Source organism: Moschus berezovskii, chromosome 12, assembly GCF_049115385.1.
Source record: "Moschus berezovskii isolate FMDL1 chromosome 12, NW_MosBer_1.0, whole genome shotgun sequence".
Taxonomy (NCBI): Eukaryota; Metazoa; Chordata; class Mammalia; order Artiodactyla; family Moschidae; genus Moschus; species Moschus berezovskii.
Window position 1 is genome coordinate 67,450,856 of NC_142471.1, and position 17,860 is coordinate 67,468,715.

At 50.9% G+C, this 17,860-nt stretch overlaps 1 protein-coding gene across 1 annotated transcript in view; it reads left to right on the forward strand.

Moving 5' to 3' along the window:
• The window catches only part of PAX2 (paired box 2), an 80,872-nt gene extending 65,469 nt beyond the window's left edge, over window positions 1–15,403 (forward strand). Inside the window, exons 9-11 of the mRNA XM_055425921.2 lie at window positions 10,117–10,218; window positions 12,436–12,522; window positions 13,018–15,403. Of these exons, the coding sequence (XP_055281896.2) occupies window positions 10,117–10,218; window positions 12,436–12,522; window positions 13,018–13,139 (311 nt within the window). The 3' untranslated portion in view covers window positions 13,140–15,403. The remainder of the gene's footprint in view (window positions 1–10,116; window positions 10,219–12,435; window positions 12,523–13,017) is intronic.
• The last annotated feature ends 2,457 nt before the right edge of the window (window positions 15,404–17,860 follow it).

Sequence of the window (17,860 nt, forward strand, 5' to 3'; positions counted from 1 at the left end):
ATAGTAACCCACTCAGAAACCCCAGCAGGACAAGGGCAAATCTTCTTTGCAGAGACATTGTACAATCCAGAGGACATGGGACTCCCACAGAAACAAGTCCACCACTATAGATGAGCTCACTATAACAAATGATAGACCTCATGTAAATACAGACTAACGAAGGAGAATTAGTATAAGTAATAAGCAGAACAATTAATACCCCCCCAAGAATTAGAGATAATAACAACCCAAAACAATCCAGAACAATCCAAAAGCAACTATATAGTAAGCGTGTTTAAAATTCTAAAAATTATTTCTAAAAGTAAGGATGGGTGTGCTTAGTCACTTAGTTGTGTCCAACTCTTGCGACCCCATGGACTGCAGCCTGCCAGGCTCCTCTGTCCATGGGGATTCTCCAGGCAAGAATACTGGAGTGGGTTGCCATTTATTCCTCCATCTAAAAGTATGTTTTGTGTTAATCAGAAATCTTGACCCCACATCCCCTTCTTCACCACTGCTCAGCAACTAGTCAGGTAATAGTGATCTTAAAAGGGCAAAGAAGACACCTAGATCGTGTTGTCTGGGGACTTGGAGGCATGGAAATAGAGGACCCCCAGGCAGCCCTGAAAGTAGAGCCTCTCGCCTTCTTATCCAAGCTCCCATACTGCTAAGTCTCAGCAGAGAATCTTCCGTTTCGGAAAAATGTCTGAACATTAGACAACTGTAGCAGGGACGGTCCATTCCTCCCTAATGGGGAAATTTCTAAAAAGCCTTGTTAGTTTCCCCATCCTGGTGGGGATAAGCTGGTTTTATTCAAGAGCTCAGGGAAATTTCTCTGGATGCCTAGAGACTGCAGCTCTGCAGGAACCTGTAGCTGAGATTTGGAAATACCACCCACGGCAGGGGAGGGAGCAGAAGATGGGGTTCTTCTGGAAGCTGGTAAATTTGAGCAGAGGTGGAGGAAACCAGTAAGGCAAAGTTCAAAGAAAATCAGGGGCTGGCCCATGGGGCCTAGAAAAAGTTGTGTGGGCTCAGCTTCTGAGAAAAGGTTGCAGACTATTAGAAGTTCAGCCTCCTTACCCACAGCTGGGATGGTGAGCGAAAGTGGCCTTTTAGCAGATTGAGGTGTGGACCCTGGGAAACCGTCCTCTTGCTCCAGGAGTCCTGAGGACCTCTAGGAAATGCCTCTTTCCTGTAGTTAACAACCCCCTTCCAATGCGACTGCATTTCCCTCCATAAAACAAACAGCTTAGCCCTTGGCCAGCCCCTTGGGGGAGGAGAGGGCAATAAAGGCTGAGAAATGTTTCTGAAGGAGGCTGGGAGTCTCCTAGCCTTGTCTGTCAGCTCAAAGCCCCTGATTAGCTAGAGGAATTTAGGGCACAGACATCAGAGTTTCTCTCCAACCTTGAAAGGAGAGTGCTAGGGCAACTTCAGACACATAGCAAGTCATAGAGCCTGTTGCTATGGTGGCTGGATGAAGCCAAGAGGGCTTCTCCTCAACTGAGACGGCCCACTTATAAGAGGCTAGCCTCCTCCGAACATCCGAGGCCTCCAGACACATCCCCAAGGACCACCAGCCCCCAGACATCAACTCTGATTTAATTATGGGGGCATTTCCATAGCAATGAGACATTGACAGATAATGTGGATGCTGTGGGTCTGCAGCCTAGGGAGTCATTGGATCGGGGCTCCTTCCCTTCCTCCTTCATCCAGTCCACCTCTGGAAGGAAAAGATATTTCAAATAAAAGTCATTAATTTACTCTAGGACTGGGAGAGTCAGATCAAATTTGAACACAATAAAAGCTGTACCACCCTAATCTCCAGGCCTAATTCTACACCCATGACTGTGCTCACCAGCTATCCCAGCAGTGATGGGCTGCCCTCCCCAGCAGGGTGCCTTGGACAGAAGCACCCGGGGCTGCTAATGGAGCCAGTGAGGGAAGGAGAGCCATGGGGAAGAGGAAGAAGTTATAAAGGGCTCTCCGGCATCTCAGCAAAGATGTAATCCTATAGGCTTCTAAGCTGAGCTCAAATTTGGCCCATTACCTTGGGCTTCTCCTCTTGACTCCTCCCTTCATCTCCTCCTTCCATCCATGAGACCCAAAGGCTGAGCATGCCAAATGGACTGTATTTGGCCCTCCACATCATGGTCTCACTGATTTATTTAGAGATTAAGGAGAGAGGACAGTTTGAATTTAAATCAAAATATTTTTGAGGGATCAATGATCTTTATTTCAAATGCACATAGTAGCCAACTACAAAAAAAAAAGTGTTGCCGAGTAGAAAACTTCCCCGGGAACTTCCCCGGTGGTCCGGTGGTTTAAGACCCCATGCGTGCTTCTAGTGCAGGGGGCGAGGGTTTGATCTCAGGAGACTAGGATCCTCCTCTATGCTGCGTGACCTAGCCAAAAAAAGAGAGAGAGAGAACGCTGGGCACTGTTTTCATGGTTAGCTGGGTTCTAGGGAAACTTTCATCTGCTGTAGATATTTAGAGATGCTCGAAGTGTCCCAAAGAAGAGTTCTCCAAAGGTAGGGGGAGGGATCCCCCAGCACTCAACCTATTTATTCTATTATTCGGTACTAAGAAGAAAAGGTTGGCTAAATAAAAGTGAAGTCAGCCAACCCAACCTTTCCTGAAGGACCAGAAACCCTAAATAGTTGTGTCCCAGTGAATGTTATAGGAATGTATTGGGACCAAGGACTCAGAAATATCCCTGGTGGTCTCAGAGTCACCTAAGTAAAAGGCCGTTTTCCCTATAGAGCCAGTCACCTCAACAAGGTGACAGGAAGACCCCCACCCCAAGGTAATCAGAATCCTTCCTTCCGAGGTTCTGAGCTGTAGCCTCCGGACAAACAAACCAGCACTTTTTCAGCCCTGAGCTTTGGGAGGCAAGCCCTGCCACCGTTGTTACTTCAGAGAGGGCTTTGCACACCTTCAGATTGAAATCCTCCCCTCTCCCCGGTTTGCGGAGTGGGGAGGGGGAACGGCTGGGGAAGGAGGAAATCCTGCAGGAGGCTCAGAGAGCAGCCTAATGCTCTGGCAGCTTAAGTGGCCGTTTTCCTTGGGATTAGGGTCTCACTTACACAGAGTGCCTGAAAAACGCTGCGCTTTCGGAAGGATTAGAGCTGACAATGCAGTGCTCTCAGAGAACAAAATAAAGCCAGAGAGGAACTGGGAGACCTGGAGCATCGAGAGACTGTGCAAACAGGCTTAACCTCTGCCCACCCAGCATGAGGGGCTGGGAGCCCATCAGTGAGCCCAGGCCCAGCCTCCAGAGTGCCAGCACCTAAAGACTCCATTCTTCATTTGCAACTTGCTAGTGGAGCCAGAGAAGGTGGTAGCCTGGGGAAGTGAAAGAGGAGAGCACAGGGAAGTTGTCCCCTCTCTCTGAGCCTCACTTTCCTCCTCTGTAAAATGAGGGACTTAGACGAGAGGATAGTCAAGTTCCCTTTCAGTCCTTTGAGAATGCGATTCTTGCCAGCATTCCCTGTCCTTCTCCCAGGATGCTAAGGCTGCAGCTCCATCCATGGTCCAGCTGAGTTATAGGAGCACCTCCTGTGGGACCCTGGGCCAGCAGGCTAGCGTGGCCCAGTCAGGGACTGTGTGCTGGGAGAAGGGCAGGAACAGCACAACTGACTGTGTCCAGCAGGTCAGCTGTCAAGGTGCAGGCTTCACTCTGCCCACATAGCTGTGAGTGGCATCCTTGCCCAGGACACCCCAGGGAACAGAGGTCCAGCTGTGGGTGGGAAGCCAGATTGGCTGGGAGAGCAGCCGCCCTGAGCTGCAGAAATAGCCCCCTCTGCTGGAGCCCAGGGCAGGCCGACCTCCGGATGAGGAGCTATAGGGCCAAGACAGAGCCTGGGGCTGAGGGCCCTCACACAGGCACCTCTGACCCCCAGGAGAAACCTTCCGGAGAATCTGCAAACCTGGGAAATCAAGAACAAAACGAAATAGGTAGAAATATCTTCCCCTCTCCTATTAAAACATCTTTTACAGATTTAAAGTTGTTACTTTGGTGTGTTCTATATAACTGGGATTGGTCCTAAAGTGATCATAACTGATGTAGTAAATGTAAATATACAGTTTATTTAGACAGTAATTACAAATTTAATAACTGTGTATTCTTGAAAGTATTATGAACGCTTGTGTCAAATGCAGGCACAGACTGCTAACCTTGAAGCAATCTAATGTCTTCATTTTCACTACCGTATGAGAAGCAGACAAAACTTGAGGTTAGGATAGTAAAACAAGAGTTATGTTTTCTCCCCTTAGGGTCCTCCATAGTGTCAAGTGGATAGCAAAAGTGCTCATTTTCAGAGAAAGATGCTGAGGGAAGGCATCTCTAAGCTCATTGAATATAACTTTTACTGTATAAATCTGTGTCTAATAAGTCTTGTTGTCTTGCCAGCACTGAATGAAAGCATCTGTGCTGCTTTGGTGGCTTCCTTTTTATTATTTCCTTGGTCTTCTGGATGCTGACATTTGTCTTTCTTGAGATAAGCCTTCCTGTTTCTTCACATGTTATTCTACTGTTCTTTGTATGATCTGGTTTATTGGTACAATTCAAATAGTTTCAAACAAACCAGTGTCTTTCTTACTAATCAGTGTCTTTGGTCTTTTTTTTATAAACACTGACTACTAATCTTTGAGTCATGAATACTTTTGAGAACATGATAAAAGGTCATCTAAGTGTGGCATTAGTAACTATGACATCTTATATATAGCTTTATATGGACTCCCTAAAGTGCATCAGTGATACCCTACAGGATTGGTGATCCTCAGTTTAAAACACTTGCTGTGGAAAATGGAAGAACTTGAAATATGCAAGAAACAAGAAGTGACACAATGTTCTATTATAGGAAGAATTTGCTTAGCATAATCCCAGGTTACTTTCCTGGACCAAATACCTATTTTCTGGGTCTACAGTAGCTGAGAATGTCATTCTAGAACCCATTTCTGAGTATACTGCTTGTTCTGCAGTCCAGATTCTGTCATCTATGAGCTGTGAAATCTTGAACAGAATACTTATCCCCTCTGAGGTTCAGCTTCTCATCTATAAAATGTGGATTAAAAAAAAAAAAAGATCAACATCATAGGTTGATATTGGGATTAAATGAGATAATGTATAGAAAATATTTAGGACAACGCCTAGCATAATTAGTAGGTGCTCAGTGAATGCTATGGCAAGCCACTCCAGTACTCTTGCCTAGAAAACCCCATGGATGGAGCAGCCTGGTGGGCTGCAGTCCCTGAGGTCGCTGGGGGTCGGACACGACTGAGCGGCTTCACTTTCACTTTCACACATTGGAGAAGGAGATGGCAACCCACTCCAGTGTTCTTGCCTGGAGAATCCCAGGGACGGGGAGCCTGGTGGGCTTCCGTCTATGGGGTCACACAGAGTTGGACACGACTGAAGTGACTTAGCAGCAGCAGCAGCAGTGAATGCTAGCTAGTCTAGGTGCAAGTAGAAATACAGCTCTGCCCTTGGACCTTAAAGCTGACAAAGTAGCATAAATTAACCAGGGACTGAAATTTTCTTAATAAAGTCTCACTTTGCTTTTCTCTGTACTTAAAAGAAGAACTGCACTTAGTTTCTCCCAAACAGTTGATTTGATCTGGCCCATTTGGTAAGGAATGTCTGACAAAAGTGCACTGTCTGATTCAGATGTAGTGATTGCCGTAGAAATTGGCTTTAGAATCTTCAGGGACTTCTGCAGTTGAACTGAGAAGACATCCTCATCAAGTACAGTGCTTCTAACACTTTTGGGTACTTTAGATTCTCAACTACTCCTGTTTCTTGAAGAGCTTCTTTGTTTTTCAGAAAACTCTCAAAGGAGATTAATACCCCACCCCGTGGAGTTTTACTGCAGACTTTCAGTGTCAATATTTTGTTCTTTGTGTCCTGTTTTTCTTGCCTCATCCTAATAACAGTGGTGACAATATGAGATTCTGCTTGTCAGAGGACTTCTTTTTCCTTTTCTTTGGTGCATTTGGGGAGGATCTGGCTTCATGTTATCATTGAAAGGTAGTATGGTACAGACAGAGCATCACACTTTGTCATTTACCAGCTCTGCAGCAATAGGAAAGTCACAGTGCTTCTCTGTGCCCCTGTTTTCTTAACTTTAGAACAAGGAAGTGAGACCCAACATCTCAAAGGCTCTTCCATCTTTAAAACTTTGTCATCATAGGAAACAATTATCCAAAGAGAAATGCCCATCCTCTTATAATATGTGGGGTTTTATTCATGTGTGATGCTTGGTACTGCTTTCATGTTCCTGGCATCATCAGTGAGCAAAGCAAATGCTTGACTGCTTCCTATGTCTGTCAAATAATACATATTTTATAGCCATGTATTCTTCTCTGAAACTGTTTTCTCCTCTTTCTGCACTTTTGCCTGTTTGTTTGAAGAAGGTGGTTATGCTGTCATACAGTTTTAGAGTCCGTCTCCACTCCCGCTTGTCCACTCATCTGTAGTAAAGCAAGACCCAGTCCTCTGTTGATTCTTCCTTGCACAGATTCCATTACCCATTCATAGTCACTCACTGAAAGAGGCTTGCTCACAGAATGCTGCTGGGCAAATGGTATGATGGTCTTAGTAATTTGAAAACTTCCTGCAGTATGTATTTTCCATTATTGACAGTGGTGTTCCAGAAGGATATATGGCTCTGGCAAGAGTTTGGTCAATTTGTTCCTGCTCTTCAGGTGTCACCTGTGTGCTAATGAAGCCATTGAGAGTGCTTTGTATGCAGTGGCTTATACCTTTGTTGGCTCAGGGGTCCTGAACAGGCACTTCTTGGTGGTGATACTGATGTTAAAGAATCCAGGAGAGTAGAAGCACAGCTGTGTGCAGAACACCAGGAAGCTTTCAATGCTTTTTCCTCATCGTGGGTCTCTTATCTCACACTTAGAAAATATTTGAATAGCACATCCCAGATTCAGTTTTGTTTTTTTTTCAATAGAATTTAGAAATGTGTCTCTCAATCAACAGTTCTGTGGCTGGAAGCTGAATCATTTGCAAGAGAAAAATCCAGTGGAAATAAACATTGCATAGAGGTGCCTCCAGGTAGCTGGAAACACCTTTCTGGTTTTCTCACATTTCGTCTTCTCTCCTGAAGCTAGGTAAGGTATTGTGTGACACAACCTTAGAGTACAAGGATTTTGTGTGTAACAAGCTGTGAGAACCATGCAGCTGAAAATCAAAATTCAAATGCATTTAAATTCCTGTTTATTGAGAAGAAGCATCCTTCTTCTCCTGGCTGTTTTGTGGCCATTAGGGTCGCAAGAGCAAGAATTGGTCTTCTATATTCTTGTAATTTAAAACCTCTGAAAGTGAAAGTGAAGTCGTTCAGTCCTCTCTGATTCTTTGCGACCCCATGGACTGTAGCCTACCAGGCTCCTCCGTCCATGGGATTTTCCAGGCAAGAGTACTGGAGTGGGTTGCCATTTCCTTCTCCAGGGGATCTTCCCAACTCAGGGATTGAACCCGGGTCTCCTGCACTGTAGACGTTTTTACCGTCTGAGCCACCAAAGCCTCTACATCCTCCCTAACTCTCCTCTATCTTGGGACTTTTTGGCCACAAAATGCCATATCACTAATCTCCCTAGGAATTGATAGATGTTGCTGACTTGTCCACTTCTGGTCCTCTCCACTGAGAGATAGTCAAGAGGGTCATACATTTAGTTGACAATAGAAGTCAATGAAAGAAAACCACAACAAAGCAAACGTAGATTCTTCTGTCTCTCTGGGAGTCCAGAGTGATCTGTTTGACAGTTCTACTCTTCAGTTTTGAAATGTAAGAGATTAGCTATGTTAGATAGGTAGAAAGACTGTCATTCCATGGCATGATAAAGCTGACTCACAACATATGAGTCCCTCATTTTCATCATCCTATATAAATTTTTCATCATCTTATAAAAATTCATAATCCATCATTCAAACTATTTGTACAGAAAAAGCAGATTTAAAATTTACATTTTGCTCAGCTTTTCTTCTCCAAAGGACACCAACGTATATGAAACAGAAAACAATATAACCCATCTGGAATTAAGTCCATTAATTAAGTCTATTAAATCCAATAGACTGACAGAATTAATCAGTAAATTTTTATTGAGCATCTACCATATTTTCAACTGTAAGATAGAGCAGAAGACAGGGCCTGCCCTTGGTTTCATTATGATCTATTTGAGGAAGCAAACAATAGGGCTGATGCTTCCTGAACTATAGTGACTGGTAAACCATGGAGGACAGAAACTATAGAAAAGTTTAGGAGAGAGAAACTTCTCTGATAGGTAGAACAGTAGGGATTTTAAGGCTTGAGCTGGAAGGTGAGGGAAATGATAGTAAGAAGAAAATAACATGGCAAAAGCAGAGATTTCACAGCACCAAAGCCAGTGACAGCAGTCAAACTAAACCAGGAGGGGTGAGAATCAGTGTTGAGAAACCTGACTGGGAAGAATATCAGAGAGGCTTTGAAAGCCTGGTAGACTTTAGACTGCCAGAGAGACACTCAAACTACAGACTACAGAGAATCTGCAGTGGTTTTGCTAGGGAAGTGATGTGATGAAAGCAATGTTTCATGAGAGCTAACCACGCAGCCACACGTGGGATAGACTGAAGAAGGATGTGGAGGCAGGGAACACAAATGGAGGAAATGGAAGCAGGATGGATGTAGTAGACATTGCTAAGGAAAACTGACGGCACTTAGTAATTGACTTCATATGGTGAGGCGGGTGGGAGCTATGTCAAGAACAAATCCAGAGGTTTTGGTCTGATGGTCTTCAAGTGGGTCAGTAGGACTGACTGTGGGGAAGATGATCACTTTTATTCCTGTCAGGTTTGAGGTGACAGTGGGACAGCTGATGGAAAGGTTCACAGGCAGCTGGGATTGCAAAGGCCTGAGCTATGTCTTTGTCTATTTAGGAAAGGATGAATCACTCGATGTGTTAAGGTAACAGTGAGGAAACTCACACATTTCAGGGAAGTTGGGGGTGAGGTCAACTTTAAGGGGAGAGTGTCAAGGAGAGAGAGAGAGAAGCACTTTGGAATAGCCATCAGGAGGATGAGGTCTAGCGCCATTGATGAGAAGAAAGTGGGCCAGAGATGCATAGTTCTGTGACTTCTTCCAGCCATACCGCTTCCCAGGGTTGGACAGAGGCACTGGAGTGGGAGAGTGGCACTGGCTGAAGAGGAGACTAAGGGGAATATGGAGAGGAGAGATGGGACCTGGGACCCAGGAGAGGATGAATGAGACTCTCGGGCGTGAAAGTATGGGAGAGGGCAAATTATTGTTAGAGACTGGAGCATGCTAAATTGCAAAGGAGGCAGTGACCGCTTCATGGCAATGGAGGGGGTCTGCAAGGAAGGAAAGCCATTCAGGGACAGCTGTGTTCCAGAGATATCTGTGGACCATGGGTATCTCCCTCAGACTGGCATGCTTCACCTTCACTCCAGGACAGTAGGAAAGCCCTTCCTCCCACTCTCCAGACTCAGCAACAGACACCTCCAGGGACAGAAGTCCAGCAGCTAGTGGGCAGAGCAGACTTTGCTCATTGAAACTTGGTCTAATCCACTTGTACTGCTGGCTCAAAGCTCCTGATTTGCTTCGGAGATGGTTTTCTCTCTCTTAAATGTCATAAACACTAACAGGAAAATAGCCCACCAGCCAGCTCCTGCTCTTCACACCCGCCAGGCCCAACACCTGCAGCTTCACTTGGAGAGGACAGGGAATAGCCATGCGCATCAGAGAGGGAAGAGCTGAGCAAGATGATAGAGGTCGTTTTTTTCTACTGGAGAGATACAACTGAGTATCTCACTGGGAAGGAAGAGTAAAGCCAGGTCATCTCCCTCCCTTCTCCATCTGGGTTTGGGCTAGAAAGAGACACAAGCAAAGGCAAACACACACACATGCACAGAGACACACAAAGAGCTACACTGAGCAGAGGTGTATACAGACAGTTGATCATGGGACATTGAGGTGACAAGCTAGATACACGTAAGGGCTCACCTGGACCTTCTCATTCAGCTCTGCTCCCACGTGTCTGCACTCAATACTTTCTTTTCCAGAGTACCCTGGTGTGAGCAGAGGCAGGCCCCTCTCTTCCAGGCCTCACCCCTTCCCCCTTTGTGTTTTTCCAGGTCGTGACATGGCGAGCACCACTCTGCCTGGTTACCCCCCTCACGTGCCCCCCACTGGCCAGGGAAGCTACCCCACCTCCACCCTGGCAGGAATGGTGCCTGGTATGTGACCCAGCTGCAGCTGCCTAATTTAGGTGGGGGTAGCTAAACTGTGGGTGAACTGCTGCATGGTCTGTAGTCTGAGACTGGGGGTGGGGGGAGACCCAATATCTCCTCTCCCACAAACTACTGCTGTTCTATCCCTCTGTCTCTCTAGAGGCCGCAGTGGGGGTCTCTCACCCTCCCTCTTGAGCACCCCACAGAGGGAGCCTGCAGAAGGACCCCCTGTGTGCACTCTCCTGTATGTCCTGGCCCCTCTGCAGTGCCCACCCGCCCCAGCCTGTGCCCTGGGAGCACTCGGCCTCAGCTCCACCCTCAGTGCCCTAGCCTACCCCCAGCCAGCTGACACTGCTCGGAAGAGCCTACCCTGGTTTCCATGGAAACCTGGAGCCAAGAACCATTTCCAGGGGCATGTCAGTCACTCAGACAAAGCCACCCTGGTCCACACCAACCCAATGGGAAGACCAGGAGCCGACCCCACCCCAGGGAGAGAAGGGTATCAGTCCCTAAGGAAAGAGGAACAGAAAACAGGCTGTGGCAGGAACCAGAGAGGCTGGCTTCAGAAAGACACCTAGAGCACGCCCACATCTCAGAGGAGCCCTGGGGCCTTCACTGCTCCTGGGGCTCTGACCTGTCCCCCTTTGAGAGGAGCTGGGTTTGGGCTGTGAGGATCAGAGAGAAAGCGGCCATATGTAGGATCTGGTAACTATACCTGAAGGCTGTGCTCTCCCCAACCCCTCACCCCAGATTGGGAGCTGGGCTTGAAGCCAGAGAGTTGAAGTTCCTATTCACATCCACACCAAAAAACTCTTGTCTTAAAGAGGATTAGAGTCACTGGGCCTGCATCCTGTCCTGCTGGGTACCCTCTGTGTGCCCGTTCCCTGAAGCTCAGCGCTCATGGAAGGGGGGAGGGATAGAATAGGGTGACTGGCCCCATTCCTGGATGGGCCATTCAGGGACAGCCCTTGGTCAGCAGAGCTAGGGGAGGGGGATGGCAGAGTGGGAGATTGCTGCCTGGTGTTGCAGAACAGGGGGCTGAGGAACTGGGTAAAGAGAATTGAGGGTGTGAGTAGGGGGATTCCTGCCCAGATTTAGAGTAGGGGGAACAGGAGTGTTGGGTGCAAGGAGATTCTTCTGGGAAGATCCCAGGTGAGAGCAGGTGGAGACTGGAGAAGGTCTCAGAAAGATGGGGGTGCGGGGGGGGTTTAGTCTGCAAGGAGATGGGGTGAGGGGAACCGCAGAGAGCTCATGGTGGCAAGGGGGGAGTCGTTAAACAGAATCTAGTGCTGATGAGGAAATTACACTTGTTTCATTAGCGATGGGGAAGGAGATAGCTCAGTTCCTCTTGGTCACAGTTGAGCTCAGAAGCTCATTATCCTGCTGCACGCATGCTTTCCCTCCTCGTCAATAAACAGGCTTTCCAGTGGCTGCATCCCCCACCCCCACCCCAGCTCCCTCTCCGAGAGGGGCCCCTTCTCCTCTACTTAACCCGCGGTTAGGGATCACTGTAAACAGTCTGGGGTCATCACACAGGAGAAAGGGCGAGGGGGAAACCCGGGGGCCTGGCCTTTCTCGCGCGGAGGGAGGGAAGCAGCTTCCGACGGCTCCCAGCCCACGGGGCCCTACGTTCACCGCTTGCGAACCCGCGGGCAGTCCACCTGCCTCCTCCCGCCGCCTCCTTCCCCTGCTGCGTGGCCCACGTATCAAATCTCTAGAGGGAAAGGTGGGAGAGGAGTGTTTCCCAGCAGAGCCCCCACCCCCTCGCATTGGCACCGTGCTGAGATTCCTTTCCCAGGACTTTCTGGGACAAAGTGTCCCCAGGGCCTGTCTTCGCCAACCTCCCCCGCTTTCACCCTGTGGGGCTGTGGCTCCTAGAACCAGAGTCTCCACTAAAAAGGCTTTGGTCCCCAACGCAGGGCGTAAGTGCCCCTGGACTCAGAACAAGCCCTTCCTGGGTGACTCGGAGCGCTTCCGCGGGAGCGCCCCGAAACTACCTCCGCGGCGCTGTGGGAGGCGCGTCGGTGCTTCTGCACACACACACACACCCCGCCACCACCACCACGGGCTCTCCCCCTGAGGACCAGGTGGATTGTTCTGTCTCCGCCCGGCCGCCTGGCGAAGCATCTGCACCTCGGACCCGGGGGATGGCCCCTGGCCGGGCACGTCAGGTCCGTCCTGGCCTTGCGCGTGTCTGATCCCCACTCCCCCGCCCTCCCGCAGGGAGCGAGTTCTCCGGCAACCCGTACAGCCACCCCCAGTACACGGCCTACAACGAGGCTTGGAGATTCAGCAACCCCGCCTTACTAAGTGAGTACCGCCACCTGGCTGGCCGGCGGCTCAGCGCGTTGGTCCGCCAGCCCGCCAGCTCGGCCGTGCGGCTTCCGGACGCGGGTTCGACAGCCCGCCACCGGACATTTGGGTGCCCAGCCGGGCAGGCTCGTTAGCGCAGCTCTGAGGCCCCGGGATCCCTAGAGGAAGCCCGCGCCTCCCGCCCCTCCCTCCGCTCCGCTCTGTTCCCGGCGGCTGCAAGGCTCTGCGCCGCCCCACCCCGGGACCCCTTCGAGGTCCGCAGTCGGGCGGCGGCGGTCACCGATCGGGTCCCTCTCCCACCCGGTGAATGCAGTTCTCCTGGGGGCAACCGGCCCCGCAGCTCAGCCAAGGCCTCCCTGCACGGATCCTGCTAGACCCCAGCACGAGGAGGTCTCTGCTTTGCTTTTCTTTCCTTTTTTGTTCTCCTGTTTGTCCTCTCACCCAGCCCATTCTTCTCCTGTGTTAACTTCCAGGTTCCCCTTATTATTATAGTGCCGCCCCCCGGGGCTCCGCCCCTGCCGCTGCTGCCGCTGCCTATGACCGCCACTAGTTACCGCGGGGACCACATCAAGCTTCAGGCCGACAGCTTCGGCCTCCACATCGTCCCTGTCTGACCGCCCACCCCGGAGGGAGGGAGGATCGACGCAACCCGAAGCCTCCCGGTCACCGCCCCAGACCCAACCCCCCGTCCCAGGACCCCTCCAGCCCTTCACTTCACCCCGTCCAAGGCGGGACAAGACGAGTGAAGCCGCGGGCGGGACCCTCAGGCCCGGGCCCGCCGCCCCCAACCCCGCCCGCCGCCCCTCCCCGCCTGCTGGACAGCGCCGCGTCGCGAGGAGGGCCCGACCCAGTTCGTTCCCGCCTCGCCCGAGCTGGCCCCGGAGCCCACCAGCCGCACCGCCGGACTCTGGCCGGGCCCGCCGCTGCGCGCGGGGGACACGCTTCTGTGACACACAATCAGCGCGGACTGCAGCCTGGCCCAGCCCCGGAGCAGCCCGCCTCGGACGCTCCGGCGAGCGCCGGGAGGCTTCGTTGGAGGGACTGGGCAAAGGAAATGAAGAACAAAACGATTTTCTGAAAAAGGAGGAAGAGCCTCCTGCCGAGACCTCGGGGAAAATGTCCGAATCCCGGCTTCAACCAGATAGCCCCCACCTTCTGAGTGTGCCCTGCCCAGAAGGTGGAATGGGATGGGGGCGTGGGCGCCGGGCTTCAGGGATGCGCTTTGGGGATCGTCAGGCGTTTCCAAGGTTGGGACCCAAGGCACACAGGCCCCAGCAGCCCGCACCCACCGAGTCCGACCCTTGGCTCTTCCCAACTCCACCTGAACTGCCCGGTTCGCAAGGGCCCAGACAGCTCCAACTAGTGACCAGACTCTCAGCCCCCGCCTTGCCCCTACCTCGGCATCTCTTCCATCTACCCACTTCGCAGCTCACCCTCCTACCCGTCCTTTTCCGATCCCACGTCGCTCTGCATCTCTCCTCCCTAACTCGCCGCCCTCACCTGAGGCTGTCCCAGTGCCTGCCTCAGGACCAGTTTCTGCAGGCCGCGGCACTGGTCCCCCCCAGGCAGTTACCCGATGACCCCCGCCCCCCGCCCCGACACAGACTCAGTCTGCCGGTGGTAGGAGCAGGGTGTGAGCTGGCGTCTTAGCTGCGCGGAGTGGAAGGTGGGGGGCTGCCCACTCCACCCACCTCCATCCTCTTCCTCTGGCAGAAACTGAACAGAACCGCAAAAAAGTCGTCTACATTTATTTAATATGATGGTCTTTGCAAAAAGGAAAACAAAAACACCCAACAGGCTGCTGCTTTGTAGAAAGACGGTGTGTGTCTTGTGAAGGCGAACCCACGTGTATATAACTCCGCCCCTCCCGCCCCGCCCCTCCCGGTAGAGTCCCAGGTGCCCGCCCGCCTTGCCTGTAGATAACGCCCCGCTGTCTGTGCTGTGAGAGTCGCCGCTCGCTGGGGGGGAGGGGGGAACACAGCTACACGCCCACTAAAGCACAGCACGTCCTGGGGGAGGGGGGGCTTCTTTTTTTTATGTTACAAAAAATGACGAAAGAAAAGAAATCTCTATGCAAAATGACGAACATGGTCCTGTGGACTCCTCTCGCCTCTGTTTTGTTGGCTGTTTCTCTGTAAGTCCGTGTTTTCGCTCTCTCCTCATCTCTCCTCTGCATCGCTCCCCTCTCCAGCCCTCTGCTTCTCTCCGCCTCTGTCTCTCTCAGTCTTCGTCTCTCCGTCTCTGGCCTTCCCTCGGCCCCTCTCCCCAGCCCTGCCCCAGCTGCCTTGCCCCCCGAGGCGAGATCAGAGGCGGCAGCTCCAGCCCCTAGGTTCGCCCCTCGCGCCGTGCCCCGTGGGCTCTGGGCCGCCGGCGGCCGGGCCGCCCCGCCCCGTAGTTGCTCTCTCGGTAGCGGCGAAGCGCCCTGCATGTCTCCTCACCCGTGGATCGTGACGACTCGAAATAACAGAAACAAAGTCAATAAAAATGAAAAATAAATAAAAATCCTTGAACAAATCCGTAAAGGCTTGGAGTCCTCGCCCAGATCTCTCTCTCCTTCGAGCCTTTTTATTTGAAAAGGAAAACGAGAAAAGAGAATAGTTAAGGGAACTGCCGGTGCCCAGCCAGGCTCCAGTGGCCCAAGCGGGGCGGCGAGGGAGCCGAGGTTCAAACGCCGAGGCCCGGCCCATTCCAGTCCCTGTAGGGCTGGCGCGACAGGGGCCCAAACCCAGGACCCAGCCGAACCCTCGAAAGATTCCCGGATGGCTCTGGTCTCCTTGGCCACCTTCAGCGCGTCGGTTCGTTTTGATTCTTTTTCTTTTCTTTTCTGTGCACATGACAAATAAATAATAATAATAAATAATTAATAAATAATAATAAAATTTTGTATGTCACTCCCAATGGCTCCAAGTTTGTCTCTACCTGTCTCTGGAACAGGCTTTCCCTCACACTAGTCGATCTCAAATAAACCCTCAACAGTCCTCTCAGCTGCATTCCCTTTGCGACCCCTCTCCCACCCCTTTGCCCAGACCTATCGGCGGCGCATCAGAAGCCATCCTCCCCCGCCCCCATCCCCACCCCCAGCCGACCCCCACCCCGCCCTTGGAGCAAGGAGTTTTCGCTCTGCAAAACTTCAGAATGTGATTCAGAGTGATTTGGTGGCTCTACCACTCACACCCAAACTTAGGGTGCAGTCTCTCAGAACTCGCCGTCGGAGACCCTGTCTGAGTGGTAGGGAGATTGTTTGCTGTCCTGTCTCCCTCCACCTCTCCTCCGCGCAGCCGCAGTTTTTATCCCTAGTCCTCCCAGAGACCACAAACGCTTGCCACTGGTTTTCTCGCTGCGCATTTATTTCTTGGCCAGGACAGGATCCAGTCCCACAGAGACCCGGAGGAGCCTGCTGGCTCAAGCGACTTCGCGCGCCCCCTGGATCTTGCGGAGTCCCCGCCTGGGCGAGCAGCCGCTAGGATCGGAGCGGTCTGGGTGTATCTTGAGGGCGCATATTATGCAGACGGTCGCCGGCTCCCATTTCTGTTGTTCTGCGTAGGTCTACATGTGTGAGTCTAGGGTGTAGGGAAGTGGGAGAACTGTTCGTTTTTTCAAACACTCTGACTGTTCTTGTGCCCAGGTGTCCAGTGAAGGCTGACTGTGTCTGTCCCTATGTCTCTCTGTCCTGTTTAGGGGAGGGATGGAGTGATTGTCCAGCCTACTTCTGTTATACTTGGAAGGGGTCTGCCCTCCATCCCTTCAGCAACCTCCCGCGCCAGTCCTCCCACAAAGGCCACGGCCTCCACCTGGTCTCAGCCCTAGGATACTTTCCTTCTCTACCCCAGGGAAACCTTCCCAGCTCAACTTCCATCTCTGCCTCCTCCTGCTTGAAATATTTGGAAGTTCTGAGCTGCCAGAGGTGGCTGGGCAGCTGCAAGCAGGACCTGGAGGCAAACTAAGGAGTGACCTTTCCCATTGGCTAGGGACACTGTCTCCTAGACCCATACCTCCGATCAGGATTCCAACAGGCCTGTCTTTCCCCAGGCCTGTTTTCCCAGCCTACTCACATCATGATGCTGCAGGGCACCCAAAAAATCAACCAGCCCCTAAGCAGTCAAGTTCATCCACTTCCTTCTGCCTCACCACTTGTGTCTCCTCCCTAATAAATAAATGACAGCCCCACCTTCAACTTGCCCCTACTGCTCCTTTTAATCACCAGTCTCTTAGAAGAATGGTCTTTAAACCCCTTTGATCATACATCCTAGCAGTAAAAAGAATTCTGAATTTGTACTCCTAATATATTTGTGCATACGTGCTCAGTCGCTTCAGCAGTGTCTGTTTATGAATCTGTGGACTGTAGGCAAGGCTCCTCTGTCCATGGGATTCTCCAGGCAAGAATACTGGAGTGGGTTGCCATGCCCTCCTCCAGGGGATCTTCCTGACCCAGGGATTGAACCAGTGTCTCTTATGTCTCCTGCATTGGCAGGTGGGTTCTTTACCGCTAGTGACACCTGGGAAGCCCATAAGTATATTTACTTACTCACAAATTCCATAAAAAACCTCAACTAACATATTAAGAATCTTATAAGACATAAAATAGAAAAAGGATGAGACTGGAATACATAGAAATTCCAATGTTCTCTTCTCATGCCTAAATGGATTATTTTGCACCCCCTGGAAAATGTCCTGCTCAGTTCATCAGATTGGGAGCCAGTGCCTCTCACCTGGGTCCCACCAGAACTTCTTACCTTCTATTCTCTTTCTGGTCTCCTTCATACCAAATTGGATTCTGTCACTGTCACTGTGTCAACAGTGACCACCTCTACCCAAAAAAACATTTATTCTGTGTCCCTCCTGGGGAATATTCCCTGTTAGAATCAGCCTGAGGGGCCCAAAACATGCTCTACAATCTTTGAGCAGTTGCCTGTTCTAAATGCAGTCCCAAACACAAACAGGGTCTGTTCCCCAGCTCTGTTGTTCCTCAGAACTCACCTAATTCTGATTCTTCTAGCCCTGTTCCCACCCTACTCCCACAGAGTTCCTAGCTGAGGTTCACCAAATATGACAGTTAGAAACTGTCCTGGGTCAAGGAAACAATAGTAGCAAAGACATGGAGGCATGCAAATATACCAGATGAAATGGACTGGGGTATCAGCTGCCTGGGGAAAGATAGAAGGTGTTGGGAGAGGAGGCAAGAGATGAAACTTAAAAGTGATTGTAAGTCAGGACACTGATGCTGCTGCTAAGTCGCTTCAGTCGTGTCCGACTCTGTGCAACCCCATAGACAGCAGCCCACTAGGCTCCTCTGTCCCTGGTTCTCCAGGCAAGAACACTGGAGTGGGTTGCCATT